The sequence below is a fragment of the Cetorhinus maximus genome, chromosome 20, assembly GCF_964194155.1.
Source record: "Cetorhinus maximus chromosome 20, sCetMax3.hap1.1, whole genome shotgun sequence".
Lineage (NCBI taxonomy): Eukaryota > Metazoa > Chordata > Chondrichthyes > Lamniformes > Cetorhinidae > Cetorhinus > Cetorhinus maximus.
This window is the reverse complement of record NC_135898.1, coordinates 3,095,164-3,115,738: the sequence shown is the minus strand read 5'-3', so window position 1 is coordinate 3,115,738 and position 20,575 is coordinate 3,095,164. Positions and strand designations below refer to the sequence as shown.

At 50.6% G+C, this 20,575-nt stretch overlaps 1 protein-coding gene across 2 annotated transcripts; it reads right to left on the bottom strand.

The window, feature by feature from the left end:
• Window positions 1–4,581: 4,581 nt before the first annotated feature.
• On the bottom strand, window positions 4,582–19,546 carry plpbp (pyridoxal phosphate binding protein). 2 transcript variants are annotated; one of them, XM_078565392.1, is made up of 10 exons: window positions 19,533–19,546; window positions 19,363–19,451; window positions 16,502–16,609; window positions 15,526–15,561; window positions 14,476–14,551; window positions 13,756–13,890; window positions 11,708–11,850; window positions 9,146–9,262; window positions 8,854–8,952; window positions 4,582–7,487 (listed from the first exon to the last, which is right to left on the bottom strand). In XM_078565392.1, the coding sequence occupies exons 2-10, from the start codon at window positions 19,441–19,443 to the stop codon at window positions 7,341–7,343; spliced, it is 942 nt and encodes a 313-aa protein (XP_078421518.1). In that variant the 5' UTR covers window positions 19,444–19,451; window positions 19,533–19,546; the 3' UTR covers window positions 4,582–7,340. The 2 variants fall into 2 exon arrangements, with proteins under 2 accessions (XP_078421518.1, XP_078421519.1); XM_078565393.1 differs by lacking the exon at window positions 9,146–9,262.
• Window positions 19,547–20,575: the final 1,029 nt, after the last annotated feature.

Genomic DNA, 20,575 nt, shown 5'->3' with positions numbered 1-20,575 from the left:
AGAGATACAGTCAGTAACACAGGGTGTTGGGGAGAGGGGTTACTGAGTGACAGTGTGAGGGAGCTGGATTAACATCAGTAGAGATACAGTCAGTAACACAGGGCGCTGGGGGGAGAGGGGTTACTGAGTGACAGTGTGAGAGAGGTGGATTAACATCATTAGAGATACAGTCAGTAACACAGGGTGCTGGGGGAGAGGGGTTACTGAGTGACAGTGTGAGGGAGCTGGATTAACATCAGTAGAGATACAGTCAGTAACACAGGGCGCTGGGGGGAGAGGGGTTACTGAGTGACAGTGTGAGAGAGGTGGATTAACATCATTAGAGATACAGTCAGTAACACAGGGTGCTGGGGGAGAGGGGTTACTGAGTGACAGTGTGAGGGAGCTGGATTAGCATCAGTAGAGATACAGTCAGTAACACAGGGCGCTGGGGGAGAGGGGTTACTGAGTGACAGTGTGAGAGAGGTGGATTAACATCATTAGAGATACAGTCAGTAACACAGGGCGCTGGGGGGACAGGGGTTACTGAGTGGCTGAGTGTGGGGATTTAAATTTAAAAGGTAGTGGCTGGAGACTGTTGGACCATGAAGGAACTCCTAGGTGAATATGCCATTAACTCGAAACTGAGGATGCGTCTGGTGGCTGGTTGGAAACACTATGCCCAGAAAGTTGAAGCTTTATCTCTGCTGTTGCATATATTCTTGGTAAGTGGGGGAACACAGCAAAGAACCATAGCAATACGCTGGACTGTTGCACAGCTTCATTTTTCCCTTCATACAAAAAAAAAATTGCTGGCATTTATGTCTGTGGCAAGAGCAATTTTTGTGCCATTTTTTTTCAGATTGACACATTAAAATGTGCCAACCATTAATTTTAATTCGACTTAGCACAAGGTTTGGGTCCCTGTGTGAACCACTGCTGCCATCTGCTGTTGCTTCAAGGTACAGCAGCAGCGGGGAGTCACTAAGAGCCCAACATACCTCAACAAACATTCAAGTCACATTTCCTTTTAAACCTCTCCCTCCTCCTCCTCTATTACCCCAGTGCCACGCCATCCATTACAGGTCCTAGTACTACCCCTGCTGGGGATGAGAACCAGCAGCTGATGCTGGCTCTCTCTTTCTTGCACACACATATGGCCCTTACTCTTTAGCAGTGTGAACAATTTGCAATATTCCCCAGTTGTGTGTCTTGGCCCAGGTTCCAGCTCTTAAACTTTCATTTACTTCCTCACCATAAGTGCGTCGGAAATCACTGAGGTTGCAAGATTGCTCTTGGCAGCAGACTCCCCTACAGAGGTACCCAGAGGACAATGGCAGAGGGTGGCAGCGGAATGCACCAGGGGCACTGAATTCAGCTCAACTCAGGTTAATTGTGGGAAATATCACTTCTTTCTAGTGCTCGTTCAGTAGCAACAGTGGGTGGTCAGCATCAGGCCCCTGTTGAGCTCTGGTTCAAGGGGGTCGTGGGGGTGGGGTGCACACTCACCTCCTGAAACAAAAGGCCGTGTGTTCAAATGAGTACAAAATCTGTCCTGACATCCCCATTGCAGTACTGAGGGAGTGCTGCACTGTCAGAGGCACCATGTTTTAATTGTTACGTTAAATGGGGAGCCTCGTCAGCCCTCTCAAACAGGTGTAAACGATCTCTGAGCACCGTTCGAAGAGGAGCAGTGTAGTTCTCCCTGGTTTCCTGGGGCCAGTATTTAACACCCAACTAACACGTAAAAACCGGATTCTCTGTCATGACCTATTTGTGGGTCTTCCCGTGAGTAAACTGGCTGCTGTGTTTCCTTATATTACAGCAGTAACTAGACATGAAAAGCATTTCTTTCCAAGCTGTAAAGTGCTTTGGGAAGTCTTGAGAAGGTGAAAGGCACTATAGAAATTTAAACTTTTCCTGTGGGGCTTTGAACTGAGGAAGGTCACATCCATACGATCCTGCCCTTGTTTGATGAATATATATACCTTCGATTTAACGGCTTTAAAGAAATTTAGACCTTGTAAAAACTCGCTGTCTCCTTCTTGCCTGGTTTCCTCCTGATGATATCCCCGAGCTGGAGCCTGACTAAACATTCACTTCTCCCCACACCCTCCCTCCCACCAGTAACAGGGCAAGTGCCATTTCGATGGGCTAAATCTTCCCGGGCATAATGACTGAAGATATGCGTCAGGACCCTGTGCAAGACCTGACGTGTGGACCTACGTGAGAATTGTCCAGGGAGTTTTGACTTCCGATGGGTGATTACCCTGCACCTGGGTACCCTCCGTGAATGTCTCTGACATTCAAACTTCAACCAGTTCCGCGGTGCTTACCTCAAAACTTACCAGGGAATGTAAGACAGATTCAAAAATAGACTAACATCTGGGTAACTATACAACCGATTTCCCACCACCCCCTCCCCCCCCCCAAATCACCTGCCTCCGACCACCTGACTGCCCCTCCGACCCGATCAAACTACACACACACACACAAACACTCAAAGCCTGGATATTTAAAATGACCACCCTGCAGCTAGTTCCGTTAAAAAGGGGGCTTGTCCTGTCTTCTCCCCACTTGGAGTTCCACAATGCACTCTGTGCTGCACGTTCCTGGAAAAGCCAGGCTCGGAAGGTTCCAGAAGAAACATGGAGCTGCAACGAGTTGGGAGAATTTTCACACGGAGCGACAATCCGACGATACCTGCCACTCCACATAAGATCCGGGCCAATGTAGTGACAAAAGGGCTGGAGTAAACATAAGGCACTGCACCACACCATCAAACCAGCTTCAAATATCCACAAGGGCATATACTTTATCAGTAATCTGTATACACCCGAGATCAGCATATACTAACTCCCCAGGCAAGTACAGGTGAAACTCCCTCAACACTGTCCATATCAAACACTCCCAGGGCAGGTACAGCACGGGGTTAGATACAGAGTAAAGCTCCCTCTACACTGTCCATATCAAACACTCCCAGGGCAGGTACAGCACGGGGTTAGATACAGAGTAAAGCTCCCTCTACACTGTCCATATCAAACACTCCCAGGGCAGGTACAGCACGGGGTTAGATACAGAGTAAAGAACCCTCTACACTGTCCCCATCAAACACTCCCAGGGCCGGTACAGCACGGGGTTAGATACAGAGTAAAGAACCCTCTACACTGTCCCCATCAAACACTCCCAGGACAGGTACAGCACGGGGTTAGATACAGAGTAAAGCTCCTTCTGCACTGTCCCCATCAAACACTCCCAGGACAGGTACAGCACGGGGTTAGATACAGAGTAAAGCTCCCTCTGCACTGTCCCTATCAAACACTCCCAGGGCAGGTACAGCACGGGGTTAGATACAGAGTAAAGCTCCCTCTACACTGTCCCCATCAAACACTCCCAGGACAGGTACAGCACGGGGTTAGATACAGAGTAAAGCTCCCTCTACACTGTCCCCATCAAACACTCCCAGGACAGGTACAGCACGGGGTTAGATACAGAGTAAAGCTCCCTCTACACTGTCCCCATCAAACACTCCCAGGACAGGTACAGCACGGGGTTAGATACAAAGTAAAGCTCCCTCTACACTGTCCCCATCAAACACTCCCAGGACAGGTACAGCACGGGGTTAGATACAGAGTAAAGCTCCCTCTACACTTCTTGAACAAATGCTTCAGCATCGATAAGCACTTGCAATGTCACATTTTTGATTGCCAAGATCAACAGCATGTTGTGTATGAATGGATTAGAAAGCCCAAATGTATTTTATAGCTTGCAGAGCAAGCTTCTTCAATCCAGGCTAAACATGAGTCTATTCCCCAGACTCCAGGGTCAAAGTCCTTGCATCAACTGATCTCTCAATTATTCTGCTTTTAAAGAGGTGTATATAACATTGGCAATGCCTTGAACCAATGGGACAGGATTGTGCGGTGTGGTTAAAGCCCATTGTGTATGTGCATGAGGTCCACCAGCAGTCTGTGGTGTAGATATACAAAATTCTTTCACAAAAACACAACGTGCAGCACAGTGAAACACCATTCAGCCCTACCCAATAGGTCTACATTGATGTTTATATTCCAGATGAGCCCCCTCTCCCTCATGTGTTGATCTATTTTCCCCTGTATCTGAATTAATGAGGTGTGTTACAGTGCAAGTTAGTGCAAAGCTTATCAAGTCATAAAGAAACAGGAGCAATGCTTTCACCTTTTACAGATAGCAAGTGAATGTCACTTTTTAAGCTTAACTTGATACTCATGCTCTACTTGATTCCTTTTGAACAATGCTCATGTCACTGAGAATTATTAAAACCACATTTATGGAAAAGCATTGGCGAGTTGAAGCTATGGTTAATATACGTGCTGCTTACTGGAGGCCTCGAGATAGCCCCAGCACCAAATGAAGCGCATCTCATTGTTTCACACTCAAGGACATTGCTACAGTTCAGAGAATGCAAGTTCATCATTTCACCGCTGGGGTCTGGGGAGGACTGTACAACCCAACCTCACCAATTCCATAACAGCGAGCCATCACAACGCATTACTTCAAACATGCTGTGGTTGGCAGCTCAACTGCTTCTTCCTCCTCTAGTGACTCAAACACACAGCAATACACCAAACATCAACAGTTCATTTATTCAACTTGCATTTATACAAAGTCTTTGACATGGTAAAGCATCCCAAGGAGTTTCACAAGGACATAATCAGCCAAAATTTGACACTGAGCCACAAAAGGAGATATAAGGGCAAGTGACCAAAAGCATGGTCAACGGCGTAGGTTTTAAAGAGTGTCTTTTCGAGAGGCAGAGAGAGCGCTAACGTAGGTTGGCAAGGACAGAGCTGATGGGTGAACAGGACCTAGTGCAAATTTAGTCACAAGCAGCAGTTTACACATTAAATCTTCTGTATTTTCTACATTCCCTTCCTTTTAATAGTACAAGACCATTCGCAGGTAAGGGAGCATTCGACTGTGATTTGCTGACAACTATTTTATAAGGGACCAACTTAAGTGCAAGACTCTGTGCCCCACTCCACTCTCAAACTGCCTCCACCTACAGTGACTATGGAGGAGGCACACGCTTGGCTTTTGCCTCGTCACGAGGGTTGCCACATATTCCCGGAGGTTTCATCACGTGATCTCCCACCCACAGCCCCACCCAGACAAACTTGTGTTTCCGAGAGAATTTGTTTTTTTAAAAATCCACAAGTATTGTTCTCCCCTTGGTTTTGTTTGCTCTACTGCCCAGAGGATTCATCTTTAATTCCTGGAGGAACCAGGGCAATCCCAGATGGTTGGCAACCCCAAAAAAACGCGTAGAGAGTAAGTTAACATGGGGATAGACAGAGGGAAGGTGGAATGACTGACAGTGTCTTCCCCGTGTTGGACTCTGCTCAATACGTTCAGATTTACCCGGGGACAACTGGGCTTTTTAAAAAAAAATCAACTTGCCACGTGGAAGCGATCTGAAGTCAAATGTGTTGGGAGCTTGATTCAAGTGGTGCAGTTTTTATCTGCCAGGGCACCAGCCAACTCCTTTTTATATTCTTCCATGGGATGTGGGCATCACTGGCAAGGCCAGAACTTGTTGCCCATCCTTAACTGCCACATGCAGGCCAGACCGGGTAAGGACATTAATGACCCAGGTGGGTTTTTAGGAAACTCGACAATAGTTTCACTCACTATTACGGAGAATTACCAGCTTTCAATTCCAGATTATTAACTGAATTTAAGTTCCACCAGATGCCAGGGTGGGATTTGAACCCTTGCCCCCAGAACATTCGCTTGGGCCTCTGGATGACGAATCCAATGACATTAGCACGACAGCACCGTCTCCCCCTATTTCTCCACATCATTCCTCCAACAGATGCTTCAAACTGGCATCAGCCCTGACAGCAGGACTTTGTTAAATCATTCTCAGGGACTGGGCTGCAGGCAAGGCCACCCCCAGCTGTTCCTGGAGTAGCTGGTGGTGAACTGCAGTCCATTTGGTTGTGTGTACACCCACAATGCTGGAAGGAAGGGAGTTCCAGCATTTTGATCCAGCAACATTGAGGAAATGGCAGGTCCATTTCCAAGTCAGGATGGTGTGCGACTTGGGAGAGGAACTTGGAGCTGACAGGTAATCCCATGTACCTGCTACCCCTGTCCTTCTAATTGGTGGCAGTCAGAGTTTACACCAGGTCCCACGCTACTCGTTTCAACGCTCCAACAGAGTTGTCAGTTTCAGAATCAGAGGGACTAAGGTTTTGTTTTTTAAAATCACTTTCAGGATGTGGCTATTGCTGCTAAGATCCTCTTTTATTCCCCACCATTCGTTTCCCCTTGAGAAGGGCGACAGTGATATCATGGACTGGCTTGCTAGGCTACTTCAGAGGCATTTAGAGTGCTGGTGTGGAACTGGAGTCACACGTGAACCTCAGTTAGACAACAGGTCTCCTTGCTGAAATTGATGAAGCTATCAGTTCCGTTATAGGACAATCTGACAGATTCATGATCGTTTTCATTGTAACCATCTTACTTCCAGCCTTATTTTCTGGTATATTTTTGAAGTATACTGAACTCAAATTGACAAAGTTCGGAGCTGGGATTTGAACACATTCTCTGGCTTGAGGAAATAAGGAGAAACTGTTTCCCCTTGGAGAGAGAAGACACAGATTTCAGGTGATTGGCAAAAGCAGAGGTGGGAAGGGAATCTTATTGTTTTTTTCCTCTCACTGAGTAATGATGATCTGGAACACAATGCCTGAAAGGACAGTGGAAGCAGATTCAATGGTGACTTCCAAAAGAGAATGGAATGAGTACTTGAAAAGGAAAGTTTTGCAAGGCCTGTGAGAAAGAGAGTGGGATTCATTCAGTAGCCCCTTCGAGCTCACGCAGACACAACAGGCCCAATGGTTTCCTCCTGCGCTCTTGAAAATGATCATGAATCTGTCAGATTGTCCTATAACGGAACTGATCGCTTCATCAATTTCAGCAAGGAGACCTGTTGTCTAACTGAGGTTCCCGTGTGACTCCAGTTTCACACCAGCACTCTAAATGCCTCTGAAGTAGCCTAGCAAGCCAGTCCATGATATCACTGTCGCCCTTCTCAAGGAGAAAATCTGTGAATTTATTACTTCAAGCCTGTGATTACTTTTCCAGTAATATGACCGAGGGTGCAAGGCTGAAGATTGCAGCACTGACACAATTACATTGACATCCAACATGATAGAAAAAATCTCAAAGGCAAATTCCTCTGGACAAGTGATTTAAATATTCCCCGGGTTGCTGAGTGGGGCTCAATTCGTGGAACAAATTCTGGGAGAGTGACTTCCGCCAGCAGTTGACCGGGATCCAGGTTCTCTCTCTCTCTCTCCCTTCCGACCTTTGAATCAAGGTGCCTTTGCAGTCAGTCCTGTCGTTATTCCCGCCGGCTCACCCACCTCCTCTGAGTTCTCGCCCGAGCCCGGCTTGCCAGGGTACGTCCGTTCTCCAAATATGGTGCTGCCGACCCTCACGTTGGTAGCCCCCACTTGTATCTGCCAGTAAAAGAAACAATGTACAGCATCCTGTGCTCGACAGGCTGAGGCTTGGCCAGTCACCGCCCGCACCACCCACCCCATCGTTCCAAATTTGCTCCACCTCACCCTCTTCCCACAGCACCTGGCACCCAACAGTGGTTCCCACACGGACCCTGCAAGAGCTGCAACATTCTCATCAGTCCTGTCTGCTCCATTATAGTACAGTAGGTATTAGAGAAACCGTGCACAAGTCCATCTTTAAAAGAAAAAGCCAACATATCGGCTCATTTTGAAACACTGGATGCTCCAGCACAGGAGATGACTGTTCATCCCATCATGACTGAAGAGCCATCCAATTACTTCCACATGGACTGCTCTTTCCCCCTTAGCACGGCAATTCTTCCCTTTCCAAGCAGTTACTGTAGAAACTGCTTCCACAGCCCTTTCAGGCAGGGCTCTCCAGATCACAGCAACTCTGCGTTCAAAAAAATTCTCATCATCTCGCTTTGAAGTTACTTGCGACTGCAAAACTGAAACTGCGTGTTAACCGGGAGCAGCAACTGGTGAAACCTGACTGTGAGGCTGACAGGGATGCTGAAGGCAAGGTTCAACACCAGCATTAAAGGCTAGCCAGGCAACATGAAGACCGTTTATAGGGGAATAGAGGTAGGAGCAGCAGGGTTTTAAAACTCTGCCAAAGTATATGTTCTCAATCTTCAGCTAGGTAAGGTACAGGTGAACATTCCACGTTTGCCCTTATTTAGGTGAAAGACTCAGAGGAATAGTTTTATGTTGCTGTTTGTGGGATCTTGCCATGTACATACCATGGGCTGCTGTTTTCCCTCACATTAGAACAATGACTACACATCAGGAGTACAGCATTTAATTGGTTGTAAAGCACTTTGGGACGTCAAAGGAAGTATGAGAAATGCAAGTTGGCTTGTTCTTTTAATAGTAGTCAGGAGCTTTGGAGTTGCGGGAGAGAGGAAGGAATCACAATCAGCTGTGTGGGTGGTGGGAGCGGAAAGAGGAGCCTGGTCACTCCCACACGTGGCACAGTTTTAACTGCCAGGAGGGGACATGTCCCCCACCCCAGCAGGAAATGCTGAGCGACATGCAGAGTGGGTGCAAGCCAAGGTAACAGAGCTACAGCTTTAAAACCAACCCCTCCGCCACATTCTGGGCTTTGCGCCAAAGTGGCCTGTATTGCTGCGGGACACTGCATGAATTGAAGCAAGTGGAGAGCCTGCCGCCCAGACATCACTTGTCTTGACACACAGTCTGGAAAGCATTAAAGTCAAAACCAAAAATATTTATTTGTGCAAGGAAACGGGAGATTAGGAGCCCACTGGAGGGGAAATCCAGAACAATTAGAGAGACTTACAGCGTGTTCATAGTCTGTAGACATCCCCATGCTTAGTTCCACTGTTTTCAGAGGCAGGTTTAGTTGATCACACAGTTCCTTACGATGCGCTGCAAGCACCTGAATGGGCAAAGAAACAAAACACAGGTCAAGAGGTGGACCCAACACTCTCAACGGTAACCGGTGAGCTCTTCCCCAAGGCAAACCAGCCCCTCCACCCCACCCCCTGCAATGTAGGATCGAATCAGGGAAGACAAAGAAAGCAACATCCCAATTGGGCAGAAGCAGCATAGGGTGTGAAGAGGCAGGATACACTGTTGCTGAGTACTGAGGAAGAGTCAGTGTTTCGATCGAGGTAATGTATGAAGCATGGGATGATATTTGACAGAAGTTCCATATAAGGAACAAGTGAACAGGGAAAGCTGAGAAGCTGGACAAATAGGAACAGAGGAAGCAGGAAAGGTTATTCAATCCCTTAAGCCTGATTCAGAGGAATTGCTATCTTAACTTGTACCAAGTCCCATTCACTCAAACCCTTATGCTTGCTGACTTTAACTGGCTTCTGGCCAACAACGCCTCAATTTTTGAAATCCTCATCCTTGTTTTTCAAATCCCTCCATGGCCTTGACATTGCCTATCCCTTCACCTCCTCCAAATCTATAACTTTACCTTTCTCTGCCCTCCTCCAAAACTGCCATTCTGAGCAGCCCCAACTTCAAATGTTGCAGCATTGGAGAGCCTCCAGCTGCCTTGGCCTCCAGCTCTCTGCCTCTTTCTCCTTCATAAAGATGCTCCTTTACAACCAACCTCTTTGACTCAGCATTCAGTCATCTGCCCTGCTATCTCAAGTAACTCCCTGTCCGAATTTTCCTCAATAGCGCTTTTGATAAGGGCCTTGGAATATTCTACACCATCAAGGGCACTATATAAATGCAAGGTCTTGTTGGACAGGAAGTGGCCATTCAGCCTCTCCAGCTTGTCCCACCATTCAATTAGATCACGGCTGATCTCCATCTCAACTCCATATAGCTGCCTTGATTTCATATTCCTTTATACCTGTCTAACCAAAAGGTGACTCAGTGGATTGGTAATCTCAGGACAAAAAGCAATAATTAGACCAGTGCTGTGCAATGGCGATATAGCTTTAACCACAGGCACTCATTTTAGCAGAAAACACCAGCTACACTTAAACAATGCAGGTGAATACACTTCACACATGCATTTACTTCACCAACATCTCGCACTAATCAGTAGCCAAGGGAGCAAATGGTAAAAAAGCAGTCTACTTTTCACCTCAACAACAAATATACAAATAAGAAAGAAAAAAATCACAGCTGCACAGAGTTTTGGGATCACAACACTGTTTATCATTTTATATACACTAATCATAAGTATAATTACTACACGTGGCTAGTTGCTAACGAATTTGAATGATACTGCACCGGATGGTACCTGGGTGTTTGCCGGGCCATATCTGTGCTTATCTGAAGAGCAGCAGCTACTGAGGCAGCAGCATAAGCTCCAAGTGCACCATCACCGGACACAGCAGCAGAGGGGAAAACTGAAACCCAAGCAGGGCTGTTGAAGTTAGAGCAAACACAGAGTTGCCCGGCCCAAGAACTCTGATGTGCAGGAATTGACAATTCAGGAGAGAGAAGAGAGTCAGCGTCAGATTACGCAACGTCACTTCTGCCTTTTCATCCTTGGCTTCCAGCATTTGGGGCTGGAGAGCTATTGGGCACAAAGTACGATTAGGAGTCAGCCATTTAGCCTCTTGAGCCTGATCATGGCTCATGTACCAGATTGTGGCCTGATGTAAGGCGATCAGCCTCAAAGCTGAACTGCCTCTCTCTCTCTCTCTCTGATGTCAGAGCTGCAGAGGATTGGAGCAGTTTTTTTTTGCTTTTATGTGTAACAGGGAGTTTCAACAGAACTTGGTCAGTTACTTCAATCCCTGTTTGTGACAAACCATTCAGAGGTACAGTGGGTTTTTTATTTATTCATTCATGGATGTGGGCGGCACTGGCAAGCACAGCATTTGTTGCTCATCCCTAATTGCCCTTGAACTGAGTGGTTTACTCAACCATTTCAGAGGGTATTTAAAAGCCAATCACATTGCTGTGGGTCTGGAGTCACATGTAGGCCAGACCAGGTAAGGACGGCAGATTTCCTTCCCTGAAGGACATGAGTGAACCAGATGGGCTTTTATGACAATTGATGATAGTTTCATGGCCACCATTACTGAGACTAGCTTTCAATTCCAGACTTATTAATTGAATTTAAATTCCACCAGCTGCCATGGTGGGATCTGAACCCACGTCCCTACAGCATTAGTCTGGGGGGGGGTCTCTCGATTATGGTCACTATATCACCGTTTCCCCGACTGTGTGACTGGAACAGCATCCAGATATCATGCATTCTAATTGCTGCTGTGGCAGTTTGACAATCTGAAGTCAGATGAAAAAAGGAAAACTGGGAATTAAAAGCTGGCATCAGTAAAAGTGAGCATAACCCAGGCTGAGTCCTACTTCAGCACTGAGAGGGTGCTGCACTGCCAGAGGGTCCCACTTTCGGATGAGTGATTCAAAGAGGCCCCTTCTATTCTCCAAGTTGGATATAAAAGATCCCATGACACTACTTGAAGATCATCAGGGGAGTCCTCCCTTGTGCCCTGGCCAATGTTTGTCCCTCAACCAACACCACTAAAAACAGACTACCTGGTCATTATCACACTGGGATCTTACTGTGCATAAATGGGCTGCCATGTATCCTATACTACAACGGTGACAACACTTTAAAAGTACTTGGTTGGCTTTTTTGGGATGGCCTGAGGTTGTCGAGGCGCTATGTAAATGTAAGTCTGTGTTTTCTTTACCTGGAAGTCAGGATTGGGGCCCTGACTGAGGTCATAGCCATATCTTCCTATGGTCATCAGCCCGATAAACTCCAGGCTGGGGCAGTTGGTGAGGACGTGCCTGACTACTTGCACCGTCTCCTCTGCAGATAGCCCATGCTTGCCTGAGAAAGCAAAAGGAAACTATGATCAGATCAACAGCAGGGCAATTCCTCCATCTACTCAATGGAAGCTCAAAATGCAGAGTCATAACCTAAACTGTGATGCTGCCCATATCACAACCTGCTCCCCATCACCCCTGTGTTCATTCAGCTACACTAGTTCCCAGAACAGTTATGCCTCAATATTCAACTTCTCATCCTCATTTTTGAAATCCCCCATTGCCTCACCCCTGTCTATCACTGTAATGTCCCCCAGCCCCAGTGATCCATGCTCATCCAATTCTGGCCTTGAGCATCTCAGATCTTAATCGCTCCACCATTGGCAGCCCTGCCTTCAGCTGATTGGACCCCAAGCTCTGCAATTCCCTCCCTAAACCTCTCTGCTTTTCTCCCCTCTTTTAAGTCACACCCGAAAACCTACATGTTTGACCAAGCTTTTGGTCACCTGTCCTGATATCTCCTGTGCGTGAGTTTAACATTTTGTTTGCTAATGCTCTGACCAAGAGCCTTGTGATGGTTCACTTGTGCAGTAAGATTTTATGACTGGAGTAAACGGCAACATTTACAGAATACAGCAGAAATTCTACGTGTGCTCCCACTCTACTGCCCTGTCTCCTCCTTACCAGCCCCCATGTTAGCAGAGTTGCCAAGCAAAACATAGCCTCACCGATTGGAGGGTAGGTGGTTTATATCCAGGTCTCAAAAGTTGAATCCATAGGCAAAAAAATTCACGACTGGCTCAAGTTACTGCAGTTTCTTCACCGTTAATTATAGGCCACCAATTGCAAAGCCATCAAATGCTGCAGTGTCCACTAGAAATGTTTTGTTAAAACCGATTTCCAGCAAAATCCTGCAATCGCTTTGAAAAACTTCCCAATCAAATTGCTTGAATATCCTCCCTGTGGTTTCCAGGCCCCAGTCACTCTGTCAGAAGTATTACTAACCTACAATCAGACAAAAATCAGCATGGACACTCATTAGACCAACAGACTGATTTCTCTGCTGAAATTTATGTCAAGCGATTCTGCAAGAAAAAGGACTGTGACACCACCTTATGGCCCAGAAACAAGAGGCTGCACCTCATCACGAATCATTGCCCCTACTCAGCACTCTAACTCATCACATTGCTCCTCGAAGAAGTTGCAGCATTGTTACAGTTTGGGTCTGAGGTGCAATAAAGCACAATGTCCATCACCTGGTATCTGGGTCCGGTGTAAGCTGTGATTCAGTGGGTTAACACTGCCGTCTAAGTCAGATGGTCATGGTTTCAAACCCCACTCCAGAGTCTCGAGGCTGATACAGCCACTGCAGTACTTAGGGAGTGCCGCCTTGTCCCAGCACTTTCCAATGAGATATGAAACCGAGATCTCCTCTACTGACCCGTGGCATTACTGGAAGAACAGCAGAGGACTTCTCCCAGTTTCCTGGCCTGTACTTATTCCTCAACCAATCTCACAAACAGGTTACCACACTGTTATTTGTGGCAGCTTGCTGTGCACATAGTGGTTACCTTGGTTCCTACATTACACCACTGTCTAAACTTCAGAGAGGACTGAATTCATGGGAAAATGCTGATGCCCTGAGGATGTGAAAGGTGCTGTAGAAATGCAAGCTTTTTCTTTGCTTCAAGAACTGTAGTTTCCACTCCCAACTCTCCTGAAATAAATATTCAGAGAGCACTGCAAAAACCCAACGTCACTTCACAAGCAATCAGAACACTTACAAAGCTGAGCGCCAATGGTAAGATTTAGACCACAAGAGAAAAAAAACACAACCCTGTCTACAGGGAGATTCTAACCGTGGCCAATGGTCACTCACTGTAAACATGCACCTACTGTCCTCTTCACTAACCACAGGGAGAATGTTACAACCATGAATAATGGGCACTTGTTGTGAACATGTACTTACTGTTCTCCTCACTGGTGTTCACTTGTACCATGACCTTCAACCTCTGCGGAGCTTGCTTCTTCTGCCAGGACAGGTTGACTTTGTCAGCCAATTTTATAGAATCGATGGTCTCAATCATGAACAAGTTGGGGGTGCCTGTGGAGGCAAGTTTATAAAAAAAAATCAAAAGACAGTGTCACTAGACTAATTTCTGTAAAGAGGTTTTTTAACAGCAGCGTGTGCCTCGCGAGTGACTAAAGCTGCACAATTACTAACAAACTGCTTGCACAAATTAAACTAAGCTGCAGACTACTGTCATCGAGGAGCACATCTGTGAGAGTTCTAGATAACAGGACAAAGCTGAAATGAAGTTACATTTTTGTTCTGTGGCCAAGGTTTTTTATCTTATGCAGCGTCAGCCATGGCTCAGTGGGTAGTGCAATTGGCTCCAAGAGACTTGAACGTATAATCCAGGGCAACACTCACAGTGCAGGACTGAGGGAGTGCTGCACTGTCACAGGTGTCATTATTTGACTGAGATGTGAAATCAAGGGCCCCATCTGCCCTCTCAGGCGAATGTAAAAGATTTTATGTTCACTATTTCCAAGAAGAGTGAGGAGTTTTTCCCCAGGCCAATATTTATCCCTCGATTGACATGACTGAAAACATTCACGTGCTGTTTGTGGGAGCCTGTTGTGTTTCCCACATGAGATAGACTTTGAGGTGCTGCTGGAGCATTACCCAACAACTTGTTGACATTGTTTTTTTGCAGGTGTCCAATAAAGTGCCACTTGATGTCAGGGCAAGTGGAGAGAATCTGTAACCAGAAAAAGATAGAGGGATTTAGATAATCAGACCAAGCCAGGGGCTTTGTACATCATCACCCACACAATACACCTCCACCACCAAGAAGAATAAGGGCAGCAGGTGGACAGCAACACTGTCAGCTCATCTGCAGGTCGCATGCATCCTCATTTGGAAATGCCGCGACTGTTCCTCCACTGTCATTGGGTCAAAATCCTGGAACTCCCTTCCTAACTGCACTGAGAGAGCACCTTCACCACACACACTGTAGTGCTTCAATTAAACAGCTGAAGAGCAATTACCGGTGGGCAATAAACAACGGCCTTGCCAGTAACACCCACGTCCCAAGAAATTATTTCTTTGAAACTACATATTTGAGCAAAGTTGAGATACACATCATGCTGGATCAGGAGATACTCTGTAATGTTGATCGGTGGGGGGTGGTGGGAGATGAGCTCTTGGACTAGACTTGAGAACCTAAGGGGGTTAGAGAGGGATTTTCCAGTTTCTGCACCACACGAATGGGCTTTTATTTTCTGCTACATGGCTCCAGGATGGGGAATATCTGCATAGAGAGGTTTGAGGGCATCACTGTCAGTGTGGGGGCAGTTGGAAAGAAGCAGGGGGAGCTTGCCAATTTCTGTCACTCTCTAGCCACTGGGCTGGAATAACCTGTCCTAACAAAATCCAAATATCAGCTTCCCACCCCAGCAACACTGCCCATAACCCTGTGGGGAAAGACCACCTCTCCCACTCCCCTCCCCATATCTCCACAGGGAAACTCTATGGAACAAAAAGATCCCGAATTTGAGCACTGGTCTGTTCTGTCAAAGCAACTGTACAAAGGGTATAACTGGAGGAAAGGCCAGAGTTTTGGGTGGTGGAGGGGTAGCAAGGGGGTAAATGTGTCAGTCAACCAGTTGCTAGGGAGGGAACAAACAGGGAATGCCAATGCCTGCAAAGTGGTTATCAACAGATTTACTGTACCTGACTGTCAGAGGCTTTCTCCACCAGTTCTTGCACCTGTGAACATGAACAGCAGCTTTGAACAGAGATCAACATCATATCAGAAGCTCAGCGCCAGCCAGGACAAAGCAGCTGACAGTTTGCCCACCGAACGCCTTAAACTTCCACTCCCTCTCCCATCGAGAAACGCATGGGAACACCGCCAACTTAGAGCTCCCTCAAAGTCAGACACCATCCAGACTTGGCTCTTGCAAGGAGACAGCAGATCCCCACAAACATAACGCATGGACCAAAGCAAAATCCTACAGGTGCTGGATACCTGAAGCAAAAATGCTGGATAAACATTTTGCATCTTGAAATCTTTTGTTCATCTTCCCTAGCCTCCACCTATCAAACACCGTACTCTTTGTCCTTGCGACCCCCTCCCCACTTCCACTGGCTTTAAAAACTCATTTTTATCAGCTCTGATGAAAGGCCATCGACCTGAAATGTTGACTTTCTCTCTCCACAGATGCTGCTTGGCTTGAGCATTTCTGGTTATCATGGACATTACACAAAGTTCTGGATACCAAACTTCCTTCATCACCACTGAGTCAAAATTCCACAACTCCCAACAGCAGAGTGGAAGCAGTTTTACCACAAGGTCTGCAGCAGTTAAAGGCAGCCCATCACCACCTTCTCAAGGGGTAATGAGGGGAGGGGTAATAGATACATTTAAAGAAATAATTAAACTAAAGAGAACTGGGCACTGAGGCTACTTCTGAGTGTGACCGGTGTAACTGCCATACCACTGGCAAGACCTGCAGAGGGGATAGGGGAGGTTGCTGATGTGGGAGAGGCCAGTGCCCCTCAGGACTGCTCAACCTCTTCATGGTTCACAAAGGAGCAAAGTGTACCAGCATTTATATAGCACCTTTCACAACCTCAGGCTATCCGAAGGCCACAACTTCCCTGCTCCTTCTTTGGGTGTAGGGGTGGGGGGGAGACGAATACTCACGTAGTTTTCCCCGAAGTGCCGCTGGCCATGGCGATAGGCTTCGATCAGAAAGGCCGGCGGTTTAGTCTTGCCAACAGCGACAAGGCGTGGGGCGATGTCAGGAAGAGCCTGAGGAAGAGACGGAGGAGGGTTAGTGTCATGGGGAAGGTCAGCGTCGGTGGGGAGACATGGGGAGGGTCAGCGTCGGGGGAAAGATGGGGACGGTCAGCGTCGGGGGAAGACGGGGAGGGTCAGCGTCGGTGGGGAGACACGGGGAGGGTCAGCGACGGTGGGGGGGAAGACAGGGAGGGTCAGCATCAGGGGGAGGGGGGGGAGACGAGGAGGGTCAGCGTCGGGGGGGGGAGACGGGGAGGGTCAGCGTCGGGGGAAAGATGGGGACGGTCAGCGTCGGGGGAAGACGGGGAGGGTCAGCGTCGGTGGGGGGGAAGACAGGGAGGGTCAGCATCAGGGGGGGGGGGGGGGAGACGAGGAGGGTCAGCGTCGGGGGGGGGAGACGAGGAGGGTCAGCGACGGGGGGGGGGGAAGGGTCAGCATCGGGGTGGGGGGAGACGGGGAGGGTCAGCATCAGGTGGGGGGGAGACGGGGAGAGTCAGCATCGGGGGGGGGGGGGGGAGAGGAGACGGGGAGGGTCAGCGATGGGGGGAGACGGGCAGGGTCAGCGACGGGGAGGGTCAGCGTCGGGGGGGAGACGGGGAGGCTCAGTGACGGGGGGAGACGGGGAGTCAGTGTCGGGGAGGGGGAGGGTCAGCGTCGGGGAGGGACGGGGAGGGTCAGTGTCGGGGTGGGGGGAGACGGGGAGGGTCAGCATCGGGTGGGGGGGAGACGGGGAGAGTCAGCATCGGGGGTGGGGGGGGGAGAGAGGAGACGGGGAGGGTCAGCGACGGGGGGAGACGGGGAGGGTCAGCGTCGGGGGGGGGGGGGGAGATGGGGAGAATCAGCATCGGGGGGGGGGGAAGAGAAGAGACGGGGAGGGTCAGCGACGGGGGGAGACGGGCAGGGTCAGCGACGGGGAGGGTCAGCGTCAGGGGGGGAGACGGGGAGGGTCAGTGTCGGGGGGAGACGGGGAGTCAGCGTCGGGGGGAGACGGGGAGTCAGCGTCGGGGGGGGGGGAGGGTCAGCGTCGGGGGAGGGACGGGGAGGGTCAGCGTCGGGGGGGGGGGAGGGTCAGCGTCGGGGGAGGGACGGGGAGGGTCAGCGTCGGGGGGGGGGGGAGACGGGGAGGGTCAGCGTCGGGGGGGGGGGAGACGGGGAGGGTCAGCGTCGGGGGAGGGACGGGGAGGGTCAGCGTCGGGGGAGGGACGGGGAGGGTCAGCAACGGGGGGAGACGGGGAGGGTCAGCGTCGGTGGGGGAGACGGGGGAGGTCAGCGTCGGGGGAGGGGGGGGAGACGGGGAGGGTCGGCGTCGGGGGCGGGGGGGAGAGACGGGGAGGGTCGGCGTCGGGGGGGGGGGGAGACGGGGAGGGTCAGCGTCGGGGTGGGGAGACGGGGAGGGTCAGCATCGGGGGCGGGGGAGACGGGGAGGGTCAGCGCCGGGGGGAGACGGGGAGGGTCAGCGCCGGGGGGAGACGGGGAGGGTCAGCGTCGGGGGGGGGGGGGGGAGATGGGGAGAATCAGCATCGGGGGGGGGGGAAGAGAAGAGACGGGGAGGGTCAGCGACGGGGGGAGACGGGCAGGGTCAGCGACGGGGAGGGTCAGCGTCAGGGGGGGAGACGGGGAGGGTCAGTGTCGGGGGGAGACGGGGAGTCAGCGTCGGGGGGAGACGGGGAGTCAGCGTCGGGGGGGGGAGGGTCAGCGTCGGGGGAGGGACGGGGAGGGTCAGCGTCGGGGGGGGGGAGGGTCAGCGTCGGGGGAGGGACGGGGAGGGTCAGCGTCGGGGGGGGGGGGAGACGGGGAGGGTCAGCGTCGGGGGGGGGGGAGACGGGGAGGGTCAGCGTCGGGGGAGGGACGGGGAGGGTCAGCGTCGGGGGAGGGACGGGGAGGGTCAGCAACGGGGGGAGACGGGGAGGGTCAGCGTCGGTGGGGGAGACGGGGGAGGTCAGCGTCGGGGGAGGGGGGGGAGACGGGGAGGGTCGGCGTCGGGGGCGGGGGGGAGAGACGGGGAGGGTCGGCGTCGGGGGCGGGGGGGAGAGACGGGGAGGGTCGGCGTCGGGGGGGGGGGAGACGGGGAGGGTCAGCGTCGGGGTGGGGAGACGGGGAGGGTCAGCGTCGGGGGCGGGGGAGACGGGGAGGGTCAGCGCCGGGGGGAGACGGGGAGGGTCAGCGCCGGGGGGAGACGGGGAGGGTCAGCGTCGGGGAGGGTCAGCGTCAGGGGGGGAGACGGGGAGGGTCAGTGACGGGGGGGGACAGGGAGGGTCAGCGTCGTGGGGGGGGGGGGGGGGTCAGCGTCGGGGGAGATACGGGAAGGGTCAGTGACAGGGGGCGGAGTCAGTGACAGGTGGCGGAGTCAGTGACAGGGGGCGGAGTCAGTGACAGGGGGCGGAGTCAGTGACAGGTGGCGGAGTCAGTGACAGGGGGCGGAGTCAGTGACAGGGGGCGGAGTCAGTGGCCTCGGGGCGGAGTCAGTTGCCGGGGGTAATGGTGAGAATATCAGGACGAGGCATTTACCCCCCCACCCCCCACCCCGGGCGGAATCAGCTCCAGTTGATTAGATTATGGCTGCTGAGTAATTCCAGCGCAGAAAGCGGCCATTCGGCCCATCCTGACTGTACCAGCCCCCGGTGAGCGATTCTCCCGGGACCCAGAACATTCTCCCTCTGACCTTCGGCCCCCACAGATTGTTGGGGGGAATGTTCCAGAATCGCACTTTCTGCCCGGAGATCTCCCTGTCTAACCGGACTGTCCAGCCCCTGTCTGTCCCTCACCGGCTCTCTCCCGGCCGCCGCTCTCCGGATTTTCTCGCTAACGCTCAGGATCCTGCGGCCCACATCCGCCGCCATTTTCATCGCCCTCCCTCCGACCAATCACTGACTCCGCACCGCCCGACCAATCACAGTCTCCGTACTGCCCTACCAATCATTGTCCTCCTGGGTACAGCCTGACCAATCACGGACCTCTAACTGGCCGAACACGCACTGTCCCCGCACAGCCCGACGAATCACTGAATCAGCACCGCCCGACCAATCAGTGACCCCTCACATCCCGACCAATCACTGATCGCCCGGGTACAGACCGCCCATTCGCAGGCTGCACAGTTGCAGGACAACAGTTTAACCAATCACAGGCGCACAATGCATGGAGCGACCAACCACAACCGTCTCGAACATCTCGAACAATCACAGGCGGCCTGAGCGCAGCTCGACCAATCACAACCCGAACTAATCGCAGCACGCACACAGTCCACCAATAGCTCTGACTCTCACTGGCAACGTAAACGCGCCATTAGCCAATCACGGCCCGGACATGACAACCAATTAAATGAGCAGTATCTGAACCAATCACAGCACGGTTTGGGGGGGCGGGGGCGGTTCCTCACTGATTGATTGACAGCCTGCTATCACAAGGTGTTCATCAAGAAACCAATGCTCTGGAATCCCTCATGGTGCAGAAACCAGCCCTTTGCATTGGTAAATTGTACATGTCACAGTGGGTGGACCTACTCCGCATGCTTTTTTTTTGGAAAAATATACTTTGTTCATAAAACATTTAAAAGAACATAAAACATTTCTAAATGACCATCACAAAAAGTACAAATATTTAACTTTTACACATGGATCAGGAGGTGCTTCAATACAATCAATGAATATTACAGTCATTACAATATGGTCATTACAGACAGTCAGTGCAATGGGATTGGAGTTATCAACATACATCATGTTGCACTCTGAGGTGCTTCAATACAATTATGGTACATTTAGTGTTCACTGTATACACTTATTGTGAGCTGTACAGCCCGAGGGGTCTATACCTTTCCCAGCACCTCGGTGCGCTGTGGCAGAAAGGTCTTAGACAGCGACCTTTCCCCATTGGGCCTTTGCGCCCCTGCCCCAAGCTTTAGTGCGTCCCTCAGCACATGGTCCCGGACCTTGGTATGTGCCAGTCTGCAACACTCGGTCGGGGACAACTCTTTGCACTGGA

What these genes read in the sequence shown, in the direction of transcription:
- plpbp (XM_078565392.1), bottom strand. Translation starts at nt 19,443, where the DNA reads ATGAAAATGGCGGCGGATGTGGGCCGCAGGATCCTGAGCGTTAGCGAG. An exon ending in GGCACTTCGGGGAAAACTAC is followed by an intron (nt 15,562 to 16,501) that starts GTGAGTATTCGT and finishes TCATGTTCACAG; the next exon opens with GTGCAAGAACTGGTGGAGAA. An exon ending in AGAAAGCCTCTGACAGTCAG is followed by an intron (nt 14,552 to 15,525) that starts GTACAGTAAATC and finishes TTCTGGTTACAG; the next exon opens with ATTCTCTCCACTTGCCCTGA.